This window comes from Hesperophylax consimilis, chromosome 21, assembly GCF_061612785.1.
Source record: "Hesperophylax consimilis isolate HC1 chromosome 21, BYU_Hcon_1.0, whole genome shotgun sequence".
Classification (NCBI taxonomy): Eukaryota; Metazoa; Arthropoda; class Insecta; order Trichoptera; family Limnephilidae; genus Hesperophylax; species Hesperophylax consimilis.
In genome coordinates this window covers 28,501,818-28,526,178 of record NC_142856.1, presented here as the reverse complement: position 1 = coordinate 28,526,178, position 24,361 = coordinate 28,501,818, and the positions used below count along the sequence as shown (strand labels likewise).

Genomic DNA, 24,361 nt, shown 5'->3' with positions numbered 1-24,361 from the left:
TTTCAAATTTAATTGCTATTTGAAGGAAGCTTTAATTTTAAGTAAAGCGATTTTCTAGTGATAAATCTAAAAATTCACGAAAATCTAAAAATCGGTTTTCGAAATCGAAAAAGGTTCTTTCAGGATTTGGAAGGTAACACAATATAAGACGAAATCGTAAAAAAATATAACTATATCGCTAAACTGACATTGGTCCTTTCAAAAGCAACCCACAAAAATATAAAATAAATATAAATAAGATCAGCAATATTTTTAGAATACTATTTATTGACAAGCACAATAATGATGAAATGACAAGGGCAGGTATTGCAAAATCCTGAATATTTTACACATCGTCAAATTTATATAGTTTTGTAATGATAATATTACTGTGTGGACAATTTTTATTACATAAATTCCTCAAAGGAGGCTCTGGAGAAAATAAATTCCACTAGCCTATGTCATATGTGGGGATGGTGTAGAGAGGGTGTGATCGTGAGGCTGCGTAACAGCATCTATACATACATAGATATATTTTTTTTAAATTTAACGTGAGCATTTTAACATCTTGGAAAATGGAAGATATCTCCCTTCATTATAATGAATACAGAATACAGTACCTACATAATATCTACTAAAATACAATAAATAATATGTATTTTTATTTTAAATCGTGTAAAACTTTTTACTTTTTTTATAACCTCTAAATACTGTGACAGTCTACAACTATGTACATAACTATGTTAAAGACGATGATAAGGCGAAGACAGATTTTTTTCATGAATAGAAAGGAATAACATTCTATTCATTCATTCATATTCACAAAAATGAATTTATTCTTAAAAGTCAGTAATTTATTTCTTAATTAAATCGTCTCAAGTCATAATTAGGTTATGTTCAGTCCAGCAATTTGGGGTATAAATAAAATCAACATGTAAAAATGTATTTTAAAAGTTGGTTTGACTTGAGGATTGTACCTTCCTTCCCAGGGACTGGAGTTAATCGCGCTAACAAACTCGCCAAATGCCGATCGGATGGGAGCGACATTTATTTTATATAGCTGCTGTTATATCATCCGATTTCAGAGAAATGCCTATATGTCTGCGTGTGTGTACGTGATTGCCACCAAAAGTTGACAGAATGCATTGACATCGACAACGAGTCTATCTGCCAAATTTTAGCTCGACAGGATGTTGGAAAGTGGGTTAATTTCCGCTCACAAGATTTACTTTCATTCGTTCATTCTCGAAATGTGAAATTCAAATAGGTTATTGCTAGGTCATTCGTCAAGTCCAGCCATTTAGCGATATAAAGAAAAAAATACACATACTTTCAAATTTTTAAAAATGCATCACATTTGTAAGTTTGGTTATTTATTATTGACCATTAAGTAGTTATTTACCATAACATTTTTTTGTAATAATACAAAGGTACTTAATGTGTATAAGTATAGACTCTTATTTAATATCATTCGTATAACCAGACAAATCTCACAAATAAATAAGATTGAAATGTCTCTTTTACAAGAGCAAATAATTAAAAAAAACAGCTACTTAAATGCACAATCTATAAGAGATCTATTTAATATAAAACAGAAACATTAAAAATATACAGATGAAAAAAACATTTGTTACCTCCTCCTGAAGTTTTTTCACTTAAGCCACGGACACCCTGTATAATTTAAACGCGGAGTGAAAACATCGATCTAATATCAAGTGCCATCGTGATTTATACCTGTTGATCACGATTCTTAAGAAACAAGGTGAGACAAAACAAACCAAAAGTATACAACCTTCAATAGCTTCGTCCAGACTTCCAAAAGGCGTGCGACGCATTAGTTAGAGTGCGCAAGTACCTTAAGGCTTAATTATTTATTTGCTAGTTGAGAATGTATGCTGTGCGTTGTGTGGATTGTCCGGACAAAGCTTTTGAAATATATTGATAACTATAATAGCCTAGTATTTACGGGCGAGCATGACATCACAGGCTTTAAAGAAGTGTTTGTCGATCGGCCTGTGATATCATGCTCGCAAGGCTTACGAGTAATTAATTCTACATGAAATATCAAGACAATTTTTAAACGACTTGTTTTATTGTTAAAGAAATCGATTCTAGAAAACAAAAGCAGTATAGTAGCAGTTTTTTTGGAAAATAAAAAAACTTTAGGCCTTAGTTCACAAAAACAGTTTTCATGATGCAATATTGAAATCACACTTGATTTTCAATTCAAAACCTTTCACATTCTATTTAATAAAAAAAATACGATGGGGTACCCAAAAGAAACCGAACTGATGTTGCGAGAGGCTTAGTTTTTGCTGTACCGAGTTGTTAGGTACTGCGCTGGAGAATTCGTCCTTCCAGGTGGTGTGAATTTTTTGGTGATAGTTGTTTTGTGTCCTCGTCGTTTTTGCGATGGCTTATTTTCTTGAATAGCACGCGGCCGTGGAGTTTTGAAAAATGCCACAGAAACTCTTGAAATGGTAAAAACTCAAATTTGAAAACCACAAATATTTGTGCTTCCCAAATGAAGGACAAAATCTGAATGGATGACTGCTCTCACATCAAAAAACCAAATTAGCATTGTCTTGATGTTTGATCTCACTTGACGAGTTTTTTGTAGCCGAAGCGAATTTGGAGTCTTCCATTGGATTGTTACTTTGTTTCAGGGTCTCTTATCAATAGCACGATGATTCATCACCAGTTTGGGTCTTTCGGAACTCTGTTCACTAAAATCAGCCGTCTCAAAAACGACGAGCACACAAAACAACAAAAAAATCACAACAGCGGAAAGGACGACTTCTCCAGCGCAGCTTGCCACTACCGACTGGGGGAAGATAGGTGTACACGGTTCTACTGGCAGAACTCGGTACTAAGGTAAAAACTAAGCCCCCCAAAACATCAGTTCGGTTTCTTGTGGGTACCCCTTCTTATAAATAATGTCTTAAATTATCTGCTATCCCATACGAATCCTAATGCTAAGACAACCAGCGGCCTCAGGGCGAAGATTAGCGCAAGAAGCAACACGGGATAGTAGACCCGCGGGCCGTTCATCAGCCTCAGTCAGTCGCCCAGCCTCCGGTTGGCAGTGGCCTCATCTTCTGAGGATGAGTCCTCGCTATCGGCGTCCTCGGAGGACGATGTAGACCCCTTGTCTATGTGAATGTGAGGGCGGTTGGTATTGCGCCCGATGCCGAGGTCAGAGTCCGAGTCTGATGAGTCTGATAGTACCTGGGGATTGAAGTCATATATTTTAAATGAGATCTTAAAAACGAACGGCGGCGCGACCTTTTTTAAACAGCACTTAAATTTGGATTGAAGGCCAAAATACTGAAGAAGGCCAAACAATCTGAGTGATATATATTTTTTAAAGAGGGTATAAAAATGTCTAATACCGAAAATATGTATTATTTAATTATTTTTGTTTTAAATTATAAAGTATAGTTCATTCAAGAATTCGATTAGATATATATCTTATCCAACTGACTATTTCAATAAAACATCGTAAAATAAGTGTTTTCGTGTAGAAATTTTAATTTATATATGACAAATTTTGTGTTCCAACGTAAATTATGGGTCTTTTATAATTTAAATTTAACACATAAAAAAATATTTTTCATTAATTTTTATATTTTTTTATATACCTACATATAGTAGGTAGAGAAAAATTAAAACATTTATTATTATTAAATCGCAATCTATTGCCAAAGTTGCCTCTAAAATAAGGAATATTCGAATTCTTTAATAATCTATACTTTGTAATATGAGACACAAATAAATAAAATAACATATATTCCTACTAGATATTTGCATACATTTTTTTTATTCTAAATATATATTATTCACTCTCCGATACAACGACTTCACACCATGGGAAATCATTACTTGGGTGATGTTGACATATTCAATACCAACTTGGCAAGTTTTGTGGATCATTTAAAACATTTATTTCAACAATACTCCTAAACACATCATGTAAACCTACAAATAGCTGTAGTTTTCTGTTTTTGTTTCTTGTGTTTGTATGACTTGTTGCACAGCTTTTACCAAATGTAATTTTATTCTTATTTTTTATGTTTCAAAGTATCTGTCAAATTAAAATTATACTACCAACCATTTAAAAGCCCTCTGGGCGTTAAATAAATAAATAAATAAAAATTCAGTTTGGTCGGGTATTTTGGCCTGAAATTAAAATTTAAGCTTTGCATGAAAAAGGCCGCGCAATTGTTCCTCTGAAATATAACACGTTTTAGACAATGGGTTTCTCATACGTTGAAAACAGGGCAGGCCAAAGTTTTTTTAAAATTATAATGTTTAAACAAAGGAAGGAAAAGAGAAGTTATACAGAGACGTAAATAAAAACTTTAAAAAATACAAAAGTACGTTAATAATAAAAATTAATACGTTATTAACACTATTTATATGAGTGATATATATTTCAAAATAAATCTCGTTTGGACCATTGCTAATAATTGCTTTGTATTGTTTAAAGTGGTAATAATGATGATTTATAAGAATTTATTTATTAAAAAGACAAATAACTTTGTTTACATGTTTCGTGAACGATATTCACATCATCAGGATTAGATGTACACTAAAGTTAAAAATTAATTATACATCACCTGGGGTTGGGGAGGGGTAGAGAGAAGGGGAAGGGTTAAGAAGTGGTGGAAGTTTCAAAGAATTGGGAATTAAAATTTCATTAGAAGGGAAAGTCCGGTTAAATGGGAAAATATTTAAAAGAGGGTTTATATATTTTTTCTGTTTTGGAATTAACATTTATTTCTAAGAGATGTAAACAAAGTCATTTGTCTGTTTAATAAGTAAATAATGAAAACACGAAGTGAAAAGCTTAATGAAGAATTTTTTTTCGAAAAAAAAAAGATTTTGACTCTAACCGATGATCCCGTATTGTTATACTGAATGGGCTATTGCAAAGTAAATGTTTTTTGATAAGTTCTGTGATACAAAGTTTAAAAAATATGAATATTAGATTTCTCACTCTGTCATTATTCGAATTTATGTTAGGTTTCTAGTAAATATTACTATCTATCATACTTACGAGATACCTTATGCTTGATTTACTACATAAATCAATATAATTTGAATCGCAACTTGTAAGACCCAGTAGACAATTTCTATCGCGACCTTTAATGGTGGTATTGATAATATTATTGCAGCGTTTATATCGCTATTGCTATTATTTTTAAAAGAAAGACAAGCATTCCCGGGTTACGAATAACCTGACAATATTTGAAAATCTCTTACTGCCATCACAGTAAGCGGAAAATGTTTCTTGTGTTGTGATGGAGGACTTAGCCAGCCGAGGAATCGAACACATTACGACAAACGCGATGTCAACTCAGCCACCGACCTGGTCGGCTGGTATTTTTTCATTATTTTTTTTTGTGTAAACTAGCTGTACCCTGCCACACGTTGCTGTAACTCAGTATGTCTGTGCAGATAGAGAAACAAAAGCGCGTGTTGCTTTTACATTCAACATATGGCGATGTTTAAAAAAAATAATGTTTTTACCAGTCACAGGTGACATTTACATAATATATACGAGTATTCAAATACAAAGTTGTCTCAAAATTTCAAAGCAATCGGTGAAGAATTTGAGGAGATTTAACATTTTGAACAAACGAAAATTAAAATTTTCATTTATATAGGTGTTTTATGTAACCACTCTAAAATAATCCTACTAAAGAGAACCAACGGAGTTGCAGAGTATGCAACAATAGGGAATTCTCGTGCATTTTGTAAATAATTTATTTCAATAAAGATAATTATTTTATTATGTGCCTCTTTTTTTTCTTTTTTTTTAAATGCATTTTCAAGTTTTTGTAGTTGTTTTAAAAATTGCGTGCTATTTCGGCTCTGAAAACGGTCATGCGCCATTTTGACCGCTACGTCACAAGTGCTACGTCACACCTTTGCCGCCGCCGCCGCCATCGGTTTGCAGGATCTACTCAGGCCGGTCAACAGTGACGTCATCGTTCGCCCTTGAACGCTTGATCAATCACCGGGCGTTTTTAGCTGCATTGAAATATTTCGTTCGCGCCTGTTTTTAAAGTCATTATAACTTTAATAGATGATTTTTGAAAATTATAAAAACTATGTATTCTTGTGTCTGAAGTGTTTCTACATGTGAATAATTAATAATAAGTGATTTTTTGGTGTGAAGAGAATTCCCTATTTTAAGATTAAGAATGTTCAGAGGCTTGCGATAAATCCGATGGGTTTGTTCGTGTTTTGGTAGGCATGCAATCCTCGAAAAATATATTTGAATTATTTGAAAATGGGATTAATTTGTACCAATGATTTGAAGAATATATTCTTACCACTTGTTTGGCGGCTGTGAACTTGTCGGGCCATACGCCCCCCTCCTTGTAGTGGTCGATATGTTCCCCAGTGATGGCCAGCACCATCTCTGCTTTGACCTTATCGCCCTCCTCGATAGGCTCAACAAGCACAAAGTCCCCGCGCTTGACCCACACATTCTTGCGGTACTTGGGCGGCATGGACATGAGGAAACGCTCTCCTTCCGCATTCTCAACCTGCAACAAAAGAGAGAAAATATATATCTTTTAAATATTATAAATACCAAGTAATGAATTAATTTGCAGATTTAGACATCAGACCACTGCAAAAACAACGAGTTTATCGAATAAAATCAGTTCTTTAGGAAAATACATTACCGCTATCCGTTATGGATATTAGGCAACTTTATGCCAAAAACATACAAGCATACCTCTTCAAACACAAAACTACTTTTGACAATGTTCAAACTGCTCGTGATACTAGTACCAAAGGACATAATCTCTTACAAATCCCTTTCGCTAAAATAACTTTTGGCCAGAGAAATTTTAGATATTTTGCAACAAGGCTATATATAATGCTCTCCCACTAGCCATTAGACTGAACGAATTTTTATCGAAATATAAAACAGACATCAAGTCTTGGATCATCAGCCAAGACAGATCCAAGATCAAATTTTTTATAAAAATTCCCTCGTAATTATGTACTAGATGCTGATTAACCAATTTATTATTATTATTTTTTATTTTATATCATTTTCATATTGTCATTTATGAAATATTATATGTGTCATGTATCAAATAATTTGTAAACATTAATTTATGTACTCAATACGTCTGTCTCGACACAGGTTTATCCTAGTGAGACAGACATCGAAAATAAACCTCTAAAAAAAATTAATTGCTAATAAAAAATAAAAAAAAATAAAAAAAGTTAAATTTCAGAATAAAGAACGTCGAATTTGGTATATAAAATCCAGCATATTCTGTGTTTTAATTTGCCGTGACCTCACACTCGAAACGCCATAGATTTGGTGCGTTTTGGCGGACTTGGAACAATTAAAACTTTCAAAACGATTTCAACGTTTTGAGGTAGTTTTCAGTTACAAAATTTGAACATTTTTCTTCAGATAGCCCCACAGGAAGAACAGACACAAGAAGTCACAAATTGTAGCCGGAAGGCCAGCAGGGTGGCGATGAAAGAAGGCCATTTGCAAGAAACTTGGGGATGACGAAGCCCCGTGTTGTCCGGACTAAACCATGGTAACGACTGAAAACGGCACGACCCTCCCGACATAATGAGACCCTTCCCAGGTTCTTACCCCCACCACAAGGGATGTACCGACCCTTCAAAACTGCACCGTCTGTGTTGCTGCACCCTGTATCAAAGCTTTCTAATAAAAGTTTATCTGAATTGACCTTCCAGATAGATCGGTGAAAATTTTAAATATTACATGTACAGATCTCAAATATTTTTTTTTTAATAATTAATAAAATAATTTTAGGACTTACTCCATCGTTTGTCTGACATGATTTATACTGATTATTTGCAATTTTGATTATCAAACGTTATTGAACTTGAATAATTTTACGCGTTACGCGGTAAACCAATTTTAAATCACGCATGCATCCATTCACTGACAACTACAATTAGTATGTTTAATTACTATAAATGAATGTCATAGGTCAATGATGTTATAATAATTCAGAATAAAACAGTAAAATGAAGTCAAGGAGATGAACAGTAATAATTTCAGTTAAACGCAAATAAACTTTAATTAGACGGTATTCACGATGTCAATAGAAACGCGAATGTTTTCGAGAAGCTTTTTTTTTTTTTTTTTTTTACAGTATTACCGCACAAGAGTCCCAACTGCTCCCGTCTGGAGCCAGTGAGACTATGGCATCCCCAATTGGGGTATGTTGTGAGGCTGAGGGTATTGGGGAGGGGAGGGAGATGGGGAAGAGGAAGGTGGGGAAGTACCTGGCTATTCAGATCTGGTCACCAAACACGGCTAAAGCCATTTCAAGCAACGTTTCAATTCTGAATGGTGGTCTTACACCAGGGCGATACTGAGAGTATCTTCCACTCTGGAACGTGCCGCAAATATACTATATATTATTTTTAATTAATTAATTGTGAAATTTTTAATTAATTAATTGTGAAATAACACAAATTAATCAAATAAAATTTATTTGCGCACGCCGGGTTCGAACCCGCGACCTTCGGATCTGTAGTCAAAAGCGTATACCACTAGACCACGCCGGCCGTCAAAATTAAATTGTTTGCTAATTACAAGCAGTTTCTAAATGAAATGCTTCGGTGCAGTACAGTAATAAGAAGGAGATTGTATTCTCGAGATGTAGAATTAAATACGAAGGAAGTTTGGTTTACACAAGGAGTTTAATTTATTTGAAGTATAAGGAACACGCCAATTTTCGTCTAGGCGAGGCGAAGATTTTAAGGACAGCTTAAGTGTTTAGGAGCAAAAAGTATTTAGTTTAGTTAAAAAGGATAAAGCATAACACAAGAAATGCTAAACTGGCGTATTTTGTCATCCAAAAGTCGAACAGATCGAAACCTTAAACATTTTTTTAACTAAGGGAGACCGGGTAAAATTGTACTACGGGTCAGTAATACCAAACTATAATAAGTACGTTTATGATGTGTCATCACGCGATGGCCCTAACAAGTGCGGACATATCACCAGCAGCCCGCAGTACACAGTCAAAACCGGACGTTTGTAATTAAAAGAGGAAATTTTTAGCGTCAAAGTAACTTTTTCAATTACATTCATTGCACAATATTACAGTACTGTGCTCTGTTTGTAACTGTTTTACTATCAACACACTGTTCTGGACTTTACTTTAGGATGGGTTTTGAAGCGTTCGTGAGTGTACCTAGTACTTAGTTGTACCACAGGGACAATTGTAGCACATTAGTTTCAAACAAAAAACATTTTTTCTAATTATACTGAGATTAAAAACAAGCTATGATATTGAAATGCATTATTTTGGAATTTTTTTACATTCAAAAGTTCACTTCAACTGACGAAGAGTTTTCTCGGGGCCAGATAAATCGTGGATTATGTTAAATGTAATTGAAATTTTGAATAGTAATTTTAGAAACTAACGAAATAACTATTATTCTGGCCGAAATTATTAAAACTTTAACTTCAACCTTATAGTCATAATAATATAATAAATTCTGTGTTTTAATCAGCATTCCGCTACTGGTTCAACTAACCCCAGGGTCGGGGTTGGTTGTAGTATTTACCCCGATCTGTTAACGCGCTTAAAGTTTATTTTTTTATAAGATTAAGAAAAATAATAACATAAGATTTTAAAGACAACTAAATTATCTGCCTCTGAGAACAAGTATTTTTTTCATAAACCTTTTACCTAAGACGTATAAAATGGTAAAATCAAGTTGGTACAATTGTCCCTGTTCTCCCCTACCCGTGTTAAGTTTACAGAAGGGTCATTTTTTAAATTCTGAACCTTAAAAGTAACTGGTTTTCGAATGTGAGATTATATTTAAAAAAATTACAAATTCTCCCCATTTAAAGGGGAAACAATCATTCAAAATATCTAATTCTTTTCATAAAACATTCTTTGATCAATTTGAAACAACTTATACACGCGGTATTTGGACAGGGCTTAACTAAAGTACCTATTTATGGAAAGCCATACATTATGTTATCTCAGCAGAAATTCATATGTGAAATTCGGTTGGATCACTTTATAACCAAAATTTTCAAATGTTTTGATAGCATTTTGATGGTGAGAGTCAGTGTAGTGTTGTTTGCGCTTTGTCCTCACCCTTGAACCATTATAAATCAAACCATTGCAGTGTTGTCTATTGTCAGAGAAGATGCATGCATAAATTATTCAAAACGTATCAAGCTCGTCCATCTATAGATGCTACCATAATTATTTCAAGCAGGACAACAAACAGACAAACAATAAAACAAAAAAACAAGCAATAGGAAATCAGGTTGTTTGTTGTTACATAGAACCTGCAAACAGTGTCTAACTATAAACATCATTCCCGACCAATGAAAAATAACTAAGCTTGTTTCTGTAAACAACACTGTTTTACAAAACAATAAAATTCAGTATGCAGAAAGCGTATGAATTCAAATTAATAAAAAAATACACAAAACTCGTTATTTAGTTTGTCAAACGGAGGATGTTGCTGCATTACCATACAAATACGATCCAATTGGAAAATAAATTAAAACTTCAGAGATAAAGCTAAAAACAGTTCTAAACCAGCTCGCCAGAGATAATCCGATGTTTAAAGTGGATGCAACTTTATCAGGGATGGTGGAATTTAAAAATATTATTGAATTATTTGAATACGCCAAAACAAACACTGCAGCAGTCAGTAGTTTTAGTATTTATTATTTAATAAATATATTTTTACAGCGCCCTTGAGGTGATTTTTCACGAAAACGGCGCTATTTAAATTTTCGAAATTTTATTATTATTATTAAAGCAAAAATGATAACAGTATTCTTAGAAATCCAATAATTAAATAAAACCCTGGCCAAACTAAACAATTTGAGCTGTAATTAACTAATTTATTTGTTTATTCATGTTCTCTATAAAACAGATATGTACCAATATATTATGGAGAAGATTACAAATTTGAAGTACACGTAAGTTTAAAAGGTCATGGAGGCAGTTTTACTATTTTGCGACATTCTTCAAAAGATAATTACAACTGTCTGTGTGTCTGACTGTAAGTGATGTAAAAAATGTTGATGTTCAATGCAGAATCGTTAAGGGGAACGTTCGGGCGGTCTTTTTCATACATAATTTCAATTTGGATTTCAGGCCAAAATACCCAACTAAACTATTTTTCTAAAGGTATAGTGTTGAGAAGTGAGTTAGTTAAGAGCTTCACAGATGCACTCATAGAGGGCAGTGCAAAGAGCTTGCTTGGAAGTCCGTAAGATGGCAGCTAGTGGCCAGTAGTCGCCAGGGCCAGTGAGAATGCTCCCAGACTAACTTACTGTTCCCAGATTCCATTTAGCCAACTTCTAGTTAGGTCGACTATCGATACACAATTGTAATACGCGGAGTATTAATAAATCCCTGATTTATCACAAAGAACCATTTATTTATAATCTCCTTCCACGACGAGTTGGAGAACTGTTTGTGGGAACACAACATATAGTAAATGTCTAGTACGGATATATACTACTGATCCATTAAAGAAGTCAATTTTCACGATTTTAAAATAAAGTTTGGCAATTATTTGTGTCTTAATTGTAATAACTAAAAAAATAAGCTTGCCGTTCCTATTATGCAAATATAATGAAATATAAAACACAAAATAAGAATTGTAAAAAAAACTATATGATGGGTTTAAATTCAATTTTTAAACAACCGATTTACGTTGGAACACAAATTCAGACACAAAACACGTTTTTTTAGGTTTAATTTTTTTTATTTATGTCGTGAAAAAATTAATTCTTTGATGGCGATTATTTTATATTTAAAAATACAAATAAATAAAGCAGCATATATCAGAATTAGATATTTACTATACCTCTTGATTAAAAAACTAATTATTCAGTTTGTCGAGTATTTTGGCATCAAATCCAATGGACTGATAGAATGGACGAAGCAATTTCAACATCATCAAAGTTCGTGACCATTTCAGAATAAACATCGCCTTAATACTAGGCGTATGCATCCATTACGTATACGATATTATTCTCTCATTCTTCCTATTTTCTAAATTATATTGGTACCACTGTGCAATCCGGGTACCTGTTGACAAATTATGTAAATAGTGTATACCCTACAGGTGTTCCAAGAAGAACGCTAAGCTAAATAAAAATGCTCCTGAGGCGAAAGACTTAGCGAAGGATTACTCCTTTCTTTTTCGCCGGACGTTCGTGTAATTACGGATTATATTAAAAACATCTTCGAAATAAAACTTTTGTTTAAATACGAAAAAATAAATACACTTTTAGACAGTGAGGAAGGGTTGTTTCGGAGAATTTGAACAAATCAACAATTTTCAACGGTCATTTTCGGGTTGTGTGAAAGTCATATTCAAGTTCTGTTATTATATTATTATAGGCTAGTTGCTTGACAGAACTGAAGTAATAACATCACTTAATTTTAAAAATTCAATTTTAAAACCTTCCTTATTCAAGTAGATTACTTTTGGGGTGTTTACACGCCACACATGACATGTTATATATTGTCTTATACAAATGCACTTTATTTTAATTATAATATAAACATCACTCTTAAGGCGAAGCTTTATGCTAAATCACTATTTTCAGTAATCTTTATGAAGAATTGGCCGAACATTATGAATACTAAAAAATATGCTTTAGATAAATTGAAGGTTTTCCTATCGTTTCCCTTGAGTACAATACAAATTGAAAAATAAATTACTCAATAAAAAATATAAATCTGAACACATTTTTTTTCAATAGAAATTAATGAACGCGTGTAAAGGAAACAATTTAAAACAATACAGTATTACAGCTAAGATTATCTGTTATAATTTCCCTTGATTACATTTTTTGCTTCCCCATAAAATTATTTACAAAATATAATGGCTAAGTCCTCTATCACAACACAAGCAACATTTTCCGCTTACTGTGGTGGTAGTAGGAGATTTTCAAATATTGTCAGGTTATTCGTGACCCGGGAATTTTTGTCTTTCTTTTTAAAAAAAAAATAAAATAAAAAACATTTTTTTCCTTGAAATCGAAAGTTTCTAGACTCCGTCTGTCAAGCGATTTTAATGCCTATTACCTACATTCGTGACAATTTAAGGCATACCAATAATATACACTTTTTTGGCTTGTAGCTTCCTCTTAACAAAAATAACGTTAACAAAACACTATAATGAATTTTACGTGATACCTACAAAGTAAACGCAGAAGGGTCACAAGAGATTGCCGTTCACACACAACACAATAATTGAGTAAAACCAAACATCGTGAAGACACCAAAGTGAATTTTCGACGCAAAGAACCCAGTGAGGCAAGGTAACCAAATTAAGTAAATCGGGTATGTATTTTTTTTTTACATTAGCTCCACAAAGAATTTTTTTTATTAATAATGTCATCTGATCAAAAGGAAGTTCTGGAAAGTAAAAATTCATAAGGGGGTATTTGCAAAAACCGAAATAATATTTCGGGGCGGAGAGGAATGAGGTATGTTGGAACGGGGAACACGCGGCGATGTGCTGTGGTCAACTCAGTTCGAACAGAGCAGCGATGAAATCCACTAGATGGTACCCATGAGTAAGGTTTGAACATGAAACGTTTAATAATGAGCGTCTTTCAAATAAAGTTTATTAAGTTGAGTATGCATTATTTAGGTAAATTTCAATAGAAGAATTGCAGAAGGAGCTCATGATTTTATGAGATTTAGATGAGATTATCAGATTTCTATCAAACTTGTTTGATAAATTATCGATACTATCAACTACACTGCTAGACGGTAAGCAGTACCTTATGACTCGTAACCGACGTGTTCTTCATTGACAGATGTCAAAACAATACGGTATTTATTTTCATAATATCTGATCATAATTATATCTGAATATATTGGCAAGAAAAATAAAATATCGGTCATTTTCAATATTTATTATTATTTTTTGCAAAAAAGTTACATAAAACAAATAATTATGTAATGTAAAAAGCAAAAGATTGGGTCTCACCCGAGCGTCGCGTGTTAGATTCCTCGGCTGGCTAAGTCCTCCATCACAACACGAGCAACATTTTCGGCTTTCTGTGGTGGTAGTAGGAGATTTTCAAACATTGTTGGGTTATTCGTAACCTGGGAATGTTTGTCTTTCTTTTATTAAAAAAAAAAAAAAACTATAAAAATGCTTGGTTTCATATGCAGAACAGCGAGTGGTTTCAAGTCACTTGAATGTTTGAAAACATTCACTTCTTTAGTACGAAACCAGGTAGAGTATAATTCGCCTATTTGATCTCCATTGTATAAAACGCTTTCTGACAATATAGAAAGGGTACAGCACATATTTTTAAGATTTTTATATTTCCATCTTTCATGATACATATTTTGCTTTCCATAATCCACACTATTAATTTTAATTTACTTCATCATAAAACATTATTTATTGTACACTATATATAATTTTATTTGTGTACAAAAAATTTTACAACATTACAGATATTTTATCTAACTAATTGTAAAAGTACCATTTTCACAGTGAGAATGTAGTGCCAAAAACCTTACAAACTCATTGAATTTTCCGAAGAATATGTCGAAATTTTTATCTAATATATTTAAATAGCGTATCGCTCTTCCCACGGGTGAATTCGGGTACAGATTTGTACGACTCAATCGGCAATATAATATGTTATGGTGACATGCCCGAGAGTATAATATACTATATAGTACTATGTACCTAACACAACTGTATTACTTGTTACTTATTTTTGTAAAAGCCCATTAGAGCGTATTCATTTTTAGCAAATCGACAGTTTACATTTTATCAGTTTGTTCATAAGTATTATATAGTAAAATAAAACCAATTGTGGATTTCCTCTTTGTGACTTTAACTGGGACAGCATAATATGGAATAAGTTATTTAAATTTGTGAGAAAGAAATATGAATTAAAAAAATTATATAAAACAAAAGATTATATAAAACGAAAAATTTACAAAACAATACATTTATAGCCATGGAGAGAGGTGGTAGATATCAAATCAAATAACAATTGATATATAAACAATAGAGACATAAACATTATTCACAAACCATCAGAGAAATATTTATATATATATTATATATATTAATAATAAAGTTCGTAACTGAAAATATCAACCTTAGATAATACGCTATTGTAATTATTGCATAGTCTGTTCAGGCAAAAATTCTGCTTAGAGTTCGTTTTGCTTTAATCAACCCTGAACAGGACAGAAGAGCGTGTTGAACGCGCAGGTACATTGAAAGGAATCTTGTTTAGCAACTCTGGGCATTGAATATTATCGTTAACTACTTTATACAGGAATAGTGCATCCTTATGATGCCTCCGTACGCTCAAGTATGAAGCTGCCTCTGCATAATTATTAAATCTTACAAATGACTTGTAACAATAACATTAATATAAAAAACTAAAAAAAAATATTCAATCAACTAGCATTTCGTCGAAATCTAAACGACGCTTTCCTAATTGACGTTCTTTACATACTATTGCGTCTAAGATATATGAAGGATCACGAACATTCATAGACCTTGTGACTCGAGGATCGATAAGCTCGGGAAGAATGCAATCCATTTAAAAATTGGTTAATTTAATAAGTATTTTTTCTTCCCAGAACTTGTCATCTCGAAGTATACTCTCAACTTTTAGAGGGAAGTGTGAGCCAGTCCAAACGGCAAAAATGCAATGACTTTTCTTACTAATGTGTAATTGGCCCTTCACCTGGAAATACCAATCGTGATTTTGGTTTACGCGATATTTTTCGTTATCTAATTTCAACGTTATTTTTTTTTCAATTGCGTCTTCAACAGACATACTCTTTGCAGAAGATGGGCATTTAATTTCGACGATACAGTTATTACCGGACAGACCATCAGGTGTAGCTCCAAAAAAACAATGTTCAGGGTCTATAAATAAGCCACTCTGTTCAATAGTTATGGACTCTTGTTCACATAACTGCCGAATTGCGATTGGCTCATTTATTTTCCCATATTTAATTGATTCAATATTTTGCAAAGAACCTCCATATAGTAAAGTTTTAACTAATGGCGCACAACTTATAATTCTTCTCTTACAAATCTTACCAAACCACGACGCTGTTAAAAGATTTCGATGCCTTTCTAACCATTCACCACCCTCAGACTGTAAAATGGTTTCCCTTTCAATTCGCCGACGTTCTGGGGAAGAACATTGCAAATCTTTGAAAAACTGCCTTTTTGCAGCATCAAATGATATATTATCCATATCCGGCTTTTGACATGCATCGCCATATTCGGAATCTGGTTTTAATGAATTTAGTGTTTTATTATTTTTTTGTTTTGTACTTATAATTTTGGTTACTAAGTTTTCTACGTTTATTTGCTTCAAAACTTTTCAAGACATTTCGCGGGCTGCTATCAAAAACCGTTTTATGGAGAACATAATGTGGCCGTTTTGTATTAAACGCAACAACAGATGCTGCGCACCTCTCAGTATAAGACTGTTTTGTTGAAAATTTTATTCTTTTCCCACCTATCATTTTGGCGACAACGCTGTTATATGATTCCGTAATATTGCTATCAACGTTATATATTAAGCTGCGGGAATTTGAAGCTAAACGCGAATAAAGTTGGGAGAGTTTGGAAAATAAGTTGCATAATTTTAAATCTTGAATGTAGTTTTTCTCATCCACATGCTTACAGTAATAGTCGTCACAGGTAGCGTGGTCGCCAAACACATGTTTAATACTATTTAGAATATCTTTATTTAAATTCCCGACTTTGGTATCCATCAAACAATTTTCTGAAATCCTATATTTAATAGCAGATGTGATTGATCTACGCAAGCGGAGTAATCTTTCACTGATAATTTTGCGTAATCGTATAGGCGTATAGGGTACTGGGTATCTAATGAAAGTAACATAACATTCATATCATCTTTCACGTCTTCGCAGGTAAAAATACTAAATTTGTTCTTGCACATATTACAAAATAAATGTCAATACTGAATTAAATCCTGATTGCTTCTCTTCAACTATCTCCAAATTAGATAATGTACACTCATAAAGAGAGTTGTGGTGCTGCGAAATTGTGTTTAATTGATTTTTTTTTAAATGTATAACTACTATTCTTCTTCCTTCCAGAATAACGGGTTTCTTCTTTTCCTGTGTAAACAAAACTTTTACTTTATTTACGTCAATTGAAAATAACATTATTTGAAATACTTTTTAGATAAATTATTGTTACAACTAATATAACTGTATAATTAGAAATTTATGTAAAAGCACAGTAGGGCGTGAATAAATAAAACTAGGAATACGATTCTAGTGAAGGGGCACTCTCTAATATTCTGTACCGCTGGTAGTCAGCCAGCTGGCCAAGTGTTGCATAAAACGAGATTTATAGTAAAAAAGTCAACTTGGGCTAGAAATGATTCATAATAACATAACGACTAGCCTTTAGTGTGATCTCTTTTCTCATGTGCCTGCACATTTACGTATTTATTTTTTATAAAATGAAACGTGCTCTCACGCCGAACTCACCTCGGTTACTGAAGATAAATAACTTGCGTTGTTATTTATATAATGCGGTGATACAAGGAACAATATCTTAGTATTAAAAAAACTGTTTTTATTCATTTAAGCATTGTTTTAATGCTTTTAAAAATAATTTTATTTTCTCATCGTTTAGACGACATTGACGTGGTGATAATGTATTTATTTAAAATTCTTCGGTATTTAGAATTAAAGGATATAATCGAACTTAAAGCTATTTTTAGAGGTTCTGTAAATATTTTTTTACGCAATTGTTTTAAACATTTTAAAGCGTTTTGTTTTCTCATTGTTTAGAAGAATAAATTATCTGTTCAAAACATAATATTATTTTCTTATAAACAATATGGAAATTTATAAAAAACTGCGTCAAAAACCGCAATTATGCTGCGCTTGCGGTAACATCCCCAGATGTGACAGATATTTGAATCCATCCCTCCCTTTGCGTTGCAAGGCGGCATAGATCCGGAGTCCGGCTGGAGAGGTCAAAGGGTCTCACTTAACCAGCCTCTGTAAATTCTGCCCGCCATGCAGTTGATGGGCAAACACATTTGGTGGACCGCCATGTCCTGTACCCTATGTACCCGGGGTAAATTACCCTGCTAAGCAACCCTATTTTGCAAACCACCTTAGGTGACCTGCGGCAGGGTTGTTGATTATACAATTAATGATTCCCGGGGCGGTGGTATATTTGTATATATCAAAACCAAAAAATATATAGTTATAATTTTTTGTTTTTTTCTTTCGAACTATCCCTAGGTACTCCCTCCATAAAAAACTGAAATTTTTGCTTATACTTTCCCACCTTCCTCAGCTCCATCTCCTTCGCCACCCCACTATCTTCAGCCTCACAACATACCCATAATCTCACAGTTTCCACAGTTGACAGTTGACAATAATCATGATTGAACCCGCCATGTTCGAGTTAGAATACGATGCTTTGGACCACTGTTGGACTACTGTTGATCCCCATGATATGACAATTTTTTTTTTAAATATCTACTACAAAATTGTTTACACGCTCTTAAAACAGTTAAACTAAATATTTTCAACAACGGGAATATTAATTACAGATATCTACGCGTATATTACGCGAAAACACAAACCTATTTACAAAATAATTAATTACAAAAACTTCTTTGATTCGTATTTCGTAAGTGAACAAAAAGTCTTCAAACACATTTACAGTTCAGTAAGAAAACATTTTCCTTTAATTTTCAATAAAACATCAAACGAAAACACGTATTTTAAGCTGTAAGAATATTTGAAGGAAACAACAAATAAGTTTAATAAAACGGAGAATAATATTATTTAATGAATACCTAATTATATTCTACGCATAAACCACAACCACGCAAGACATTGTGTAAGCCGAGAAGAGAATGCGCCCATCCCTCTGAAGAAATGCGCCGTCGTAAAATCTGTAGTAAAAAACCTTTGATCCGTCGTTTTTAGGACACCCGTTTCATTGTTTTGCCTTATGTTCACTTCCTAGAATGGAATTCCAGTGGGAATAGTACAGGGTAGGCAAACAAAACACACACAAAAATCGGAAAGATTTTTATCTGATGGTAACAAACTAAAAAGTATGTAATGCATAGAAATTTGGAGGCGGGTTTTGGTACCGCCTCCCGAAAACCATTTATTGGATAGCCAATTCCTCTGCCTTAGGTCATATGTGAAATCTTCGTGCATATATGGACTTTCTTATTCTTATTATTTTTTATTATATTAAAAAACGTTATTTTCATTGAGATGATGACCTTTTTTGGAGAAATTGTAATAATTGCCTATTTAGAATTATAAAAATGCTTCATTAAATATATGATTTATAATTAAGTAGGCGAGATTTTTAGTACCTACTTACAAATCTTATCATTTCAGAGGTTATCTTGGTTTTGATTTATCAAATAAGAGAAAATTAGAAACATACTTTTTTGGACGCAAGCTTTACTGTTCACAGAACTACTGTTTACATAACTACTGTTCACAGAACTACTGTTCACATAACTACTGTTCACATAACTACTGTTCACATAACTACTGTTCACTGAACTACTGTTTACATAACTACTGTTCACAGAACTACTTTTCACAGAACTTCTAGTTAAAATGAACAAAAATACGATTAATTTTCAAAATCTGATAAAATATCATTTAGAGACACCGATTTATCAGTACGACATTAAAATAATTCAAATATTTAAGCGATGGCTTAAATCTTGTGTTGCGATGAAAGCTTACAGTCCAAAATATGATGGCAATAACTCGTAGCATTCGGCACGTGTGGAAAATTTAGTGCGTAGGCACAAAAATGAAAATCGAACAACGGCAGTAGCGTATTTACTCTGTGTCTGTGTCAGGGGAGCGTGTACCAAACAATTGTAAAATTAGATAAAAGCGCCCATAGATTTCAGTGGGCGGGGGCGGTTAAATTCAAGGATGCTGGAACAATGGATATGTCCGCCCCGCCACTGAGAGCAAATACGTACATACTCGACTAATACATCGGGGGAACAAGGGTCAACATACCGTACTAATTGAATTTTGAGCTTAACCCTCTGACGGAACAAAAAATAAAACAATTATTTCATATCACGAAGAAAACAAATCGATAGTTTGTGTGGTTTGTATTTAATTTCGAGTTTTTTTTTTAATTAGTCATTATTTTACTCCTAGGGCTAATTTGTTCGGTTTTGCGAACAACAAACACCTTAATATGATCTCATAGAAATATTTGTGCCTCACTTACTGTAATGGTTAGATATATGATCTAAACGGTGGTAGAAAGATAAAAAAACACGTTTTATATTAAAATCTAAGGCTAACCACAGAAGAATTAAAATGAACACCACTATGTAATCAAAAGTTCCGACCACAATTTGATATAAAATTTATGAAAGTTTGTGAATATTTTTGAAAAAAAGTGAGGTGAGGTGCGTTTTTAAAACATTTGTCAATTTTAAAACGTTTTGATGTTTGATTAAGTTCAGATGAAAAATATTCAAAAATCAATATTTAGAATATAACATGTTTATTTTTAATGTTAACATTTGAAAGCGTATTTTCTCACATTTGAAAAAAGTTTATAGTTTTAGGATACATTCAGAAATATCCGATTTTATTGGATTTTGTTGATAAGCGGAAATTTACACAAATTCTTCGACTTTCTGACAGCATCTTAAATAAATACAACGGTTAACATGCCAGAGGCTTGAAGGGTTAATGTCGTGTAATAAAAAACCTACATTTTAATCCGGTTAAAAATAGAATTGCATGCCGTTTCTTGATAAACTTTTAAAAAATTCTAACATTTCGGACCGCATGTTTATGCCTTGATAATATATAATGACGAAATGCGAAAAAATTCGAATTTTTATGAACACGTGTTCCGACATCGTGATAATATAATAAATAATATATTCGTATTTACTAAAAGTTTATCAGGAAACATATAAATTCTTTCGTTAAGGGCCTGCAATCCCGTTTTTAACCGGATTACCAATAATTTTAAGAGATACTTAATAAATTAGCAATACTAATTTTTCTCCATGTAGAAGTCCAAAAGTTTTGTCAATGTAAATTAGCGACATAAGTTTTCATTAAAATCTGCACAAATTACACTTCTATGGAATGTGTGTACAGTGGTCCTGAGCGACAGACCTATTTGTAAACCCAGGTGTTGCCATGAATTAATATTTTCAAAAAAATAAATAAACAAACAGCCACTGATATAAAAAATGATCGTATTTCACAATACTTTTAATAAATTTCCTATTTAAAAGAACAACTAAATCCCAGTAAAACAATTTTTATACACAAAAATTTCATTCTCAAAATCACCAAAATCAGTGCATTTATAAAATAAATTAATATTTTTTAAGAAAATTGGAGAGATATTTCAGCGTTACGGGGAAGAGTTATTATTTTGGCTCACACAGTATTACCCACATTCCCGAAAACGGACAAGTTTTCACGAGAAGAGTATGAAATTTGAAACCAAGTTCAGTTACGGTGCCAAGACAGAAAACTACGTCACGGTCAATGCTTGCACACACTGTACCTACTCGTAAAACTTTTATGTTATTGTACCAATGTGTAAAAGCTTTCGAACGTATATATAACAATACATATTATAGTTTTGGAGTACATATAATTTAATTGTATGTGTAGTAAGTAAAAAAAATAATTGACGGATGACAAACCGTGCATTAAAAATCGTTCATCTATAAACTTGTATTTTTGCAAATACAAAATCAGGGTAAAAATTATTTTTTGGAATAACTTAATGAGTAAACCTCAAATTGCAATATTCAGAAAAAATTAAAAAAGATACGGTTACATCTAGGACTTGGTTTTGGACTCAGTTGGTAGAGCGGCGCCTCGGCAAGGCGATGGTCCTGGGTTCAAGTAAAGGACTTGAACCCAGGACTATCTTTTTCTCTGTTTTTTTGTTTAAGAATCGCTAATATTGTCTTCAATAATCAAAGTAAAAATGGTGTGTTCACAGGGAAATCAAATAAACGTGATAATTCTATAACCGCGAGCTACACCATCAGGTGTCTGAATTACTTAACCTCTAAAAATATTCGTAGAAATTTAGAGGAAAAAATGTTTTCTCAGAAACATCTTCAATTTGAGTTGAATTTTTATAAAACTTCTTTTGCAAGTAAACACCACAAAGAAAGAAAATAACATTTTCAATGTCAGAGGTTTTAAAACCTACGTAATCGTTTTTTCTTCACAGAGAATTCCCGGACAGGATACATTGGTTCTTTTCATACAAAAAATAAATTTAAAAATATCGTTTTCATTCCGCTCTGTTGAACGAGAAGAAAAATTATTAAATTTAAAGATTATGAAAACAAAAACAAGTTTATTCGTTTAACAAATGTTTATTTAATATTCTAAAGGTTCGAAGAATTTGAAAGGTTATCACAAAAAGCGTCTTTATGGCGTAAGAAAGAAAAAAACATTAAAATAAATGGTACGCCGGAAGTTGATTCAAAAAGGAAAATTATCTGATATTTATAAGTTATCTATATTATCAGAAAGGTGAAAGATAACACCATAAAAACATTGAGGTATATAAATAGAGAGTACATTCCTTGAAAAATCAGGGTAAAGTGTTGTTCCGTGTCGCAAGCAGGAAGGAGGGTGTGGCGGCTGTTGATGTCCCCAAATCCTTCCGACCGCGAACGAACTCAACGAACGGAGTCCTCACTGACTACCCGCAGCGCTACCACCCGGAACATTTGGGTTACCGACGCGCTAAATCCAATTTATCGTACACGACTAGTGATTATAGTAAAACCCTATTTACCGATGAAAGGTTATACCATTTATTTCCTTATCTTTTCCAATACAACTTGTACAATATCTTAGCGTGTATGTCGGTATTTTGAGGTTATCGCCGGAGACCTGTGCTCGGCAAGCGCTTGTAACCGACTTAAGACCGTGGTATCTCACAGCGGACAATGAACCGATGTAAGTGGCCAATACTTCGAATTCATTTATTTTGGGGGTATTACGCCGTATCGAACTATTTCCTTATTTAGCCAATGTTTCGGGCAACATTACAGTGTCCATCATCAGGGCAGATGTATTTACACAGTGGACACTGTAATGTTGTTCAAACCATAGTCTAAAGAAGGAGGTTGCGCAACAAGGCATAATACCCAAAAAATAAATTCATTTAATTCATCATGTTTTATTAAGTAAGATACCAACAAACCACTAATAAGCGATGAACAGAAAATTCCTAAAAGTTTGATCTATACTGGAAAGAAACCATAATAAAATTTTGTCAATTTTCGTACGACACTCCTAGGCCAATGAAATTGATTAACTATTAAAGAAATCAATTTGACATTTCAGTCACACAGACACGCCCACATCACACTTTTTTTCTTCAATATAAACAAATTTAACTATCGGGTATAGGTTTGTGCAAAACAAACAGTTTTGTGAAAGAAAGAAAAAGAAATAGATAAAAGTTCACAAATAAAATAAAACATTTTTATTTTATTTTATTTAATAAACTAATTTTTTTACAGATACCAAAATATAAAATAAATGCCGCCGAAGGGAAATGAACTCGCACCTTTCTAATTTACGGTCAGGTGCACTAAGCCAATGTGCTACGTCGGCTTAAATGAAACCGCCAAATAATTTAATAAATACTAGTATTTTGTTAAACAAATATTGCTTATCGATTTCTTCACCTGAAATAATTTAATAAAAAATAAATTCAATAATTTATTATCCTTTGTGCTTTGAATAAAAACATTGTCATTGTAAACATATATTATTACAATATTTTTATTTCCTACCCACAATATGAATATGGCAATATAAGCGAAATTAAATAAATTTATTCTCACGGAGGGTAGTTTTTATCTCTGGCATTCTGATTTATTTCCCTGGTGTTTAATTTTTTTATGAAAGTCTTGCAATTAGCCACAGATCATTTCCACCTTTTGTTGTGAAAAAAATATATACCGTTATGCAATCCATTGTTACTTTGTTGACTTTAATAAAAGGGTTTTCATATTTTCAACCGCATATTGCTTTTATTTTGCAGGTTGTGTACACAAGTTTGCGTTGGGAGGCTTTATGAAATTTTATATTGTACTAATTGCTTTAATTTAGTTATTCCGGGCTGCAATATGCAGGAGGGTAGTTACCCTAATGATAACCAACTTCTGATAGAAGAGAATACCAGAAGAAAAATAATTGAATAACTATCTTCCTGTTCATAACTTCTTCTTCTTTCGTAAGGTGGGGGGGTCGGAGGGGACATATAGGTCAGTGAGCCA

At 32.9% G+C, this 24,361-nt stretch overlaps 1 protein-coding gene across 1 annotated transcript in view; it reads right to left on the bottom strand.

Annotated features, from left to right (window-relative positions):
* Positions 1 to 247: 247 nt before the first annotated feature.
* LOC149413822 (putative RNA-binding protein EIF1AD) overlaps positions 248 to 24,361 on the bottom strand; it is a 214,070-nt gene continuing 189,956 nt past the window's right edge. Inside the window, exons 3-4 of the mRNA XM_089644632.1 lie at positions 6,321 to 6,536; positions 248 to 3,207 (exon numbers count right to left, since the gene is read on the bottom strand). Of these exons, the coding sequence (XP_089500758.1) occupies positions 3,040 to 3,207; positions 6,321 to 6,536 (384 nt within the window). The 3' untranslated portion in view covers positions 248 to 3,039. The remainder of the gene's footprint in view (positions 3,208 to 6,320; positions 6,537 to 24,361) is intronic.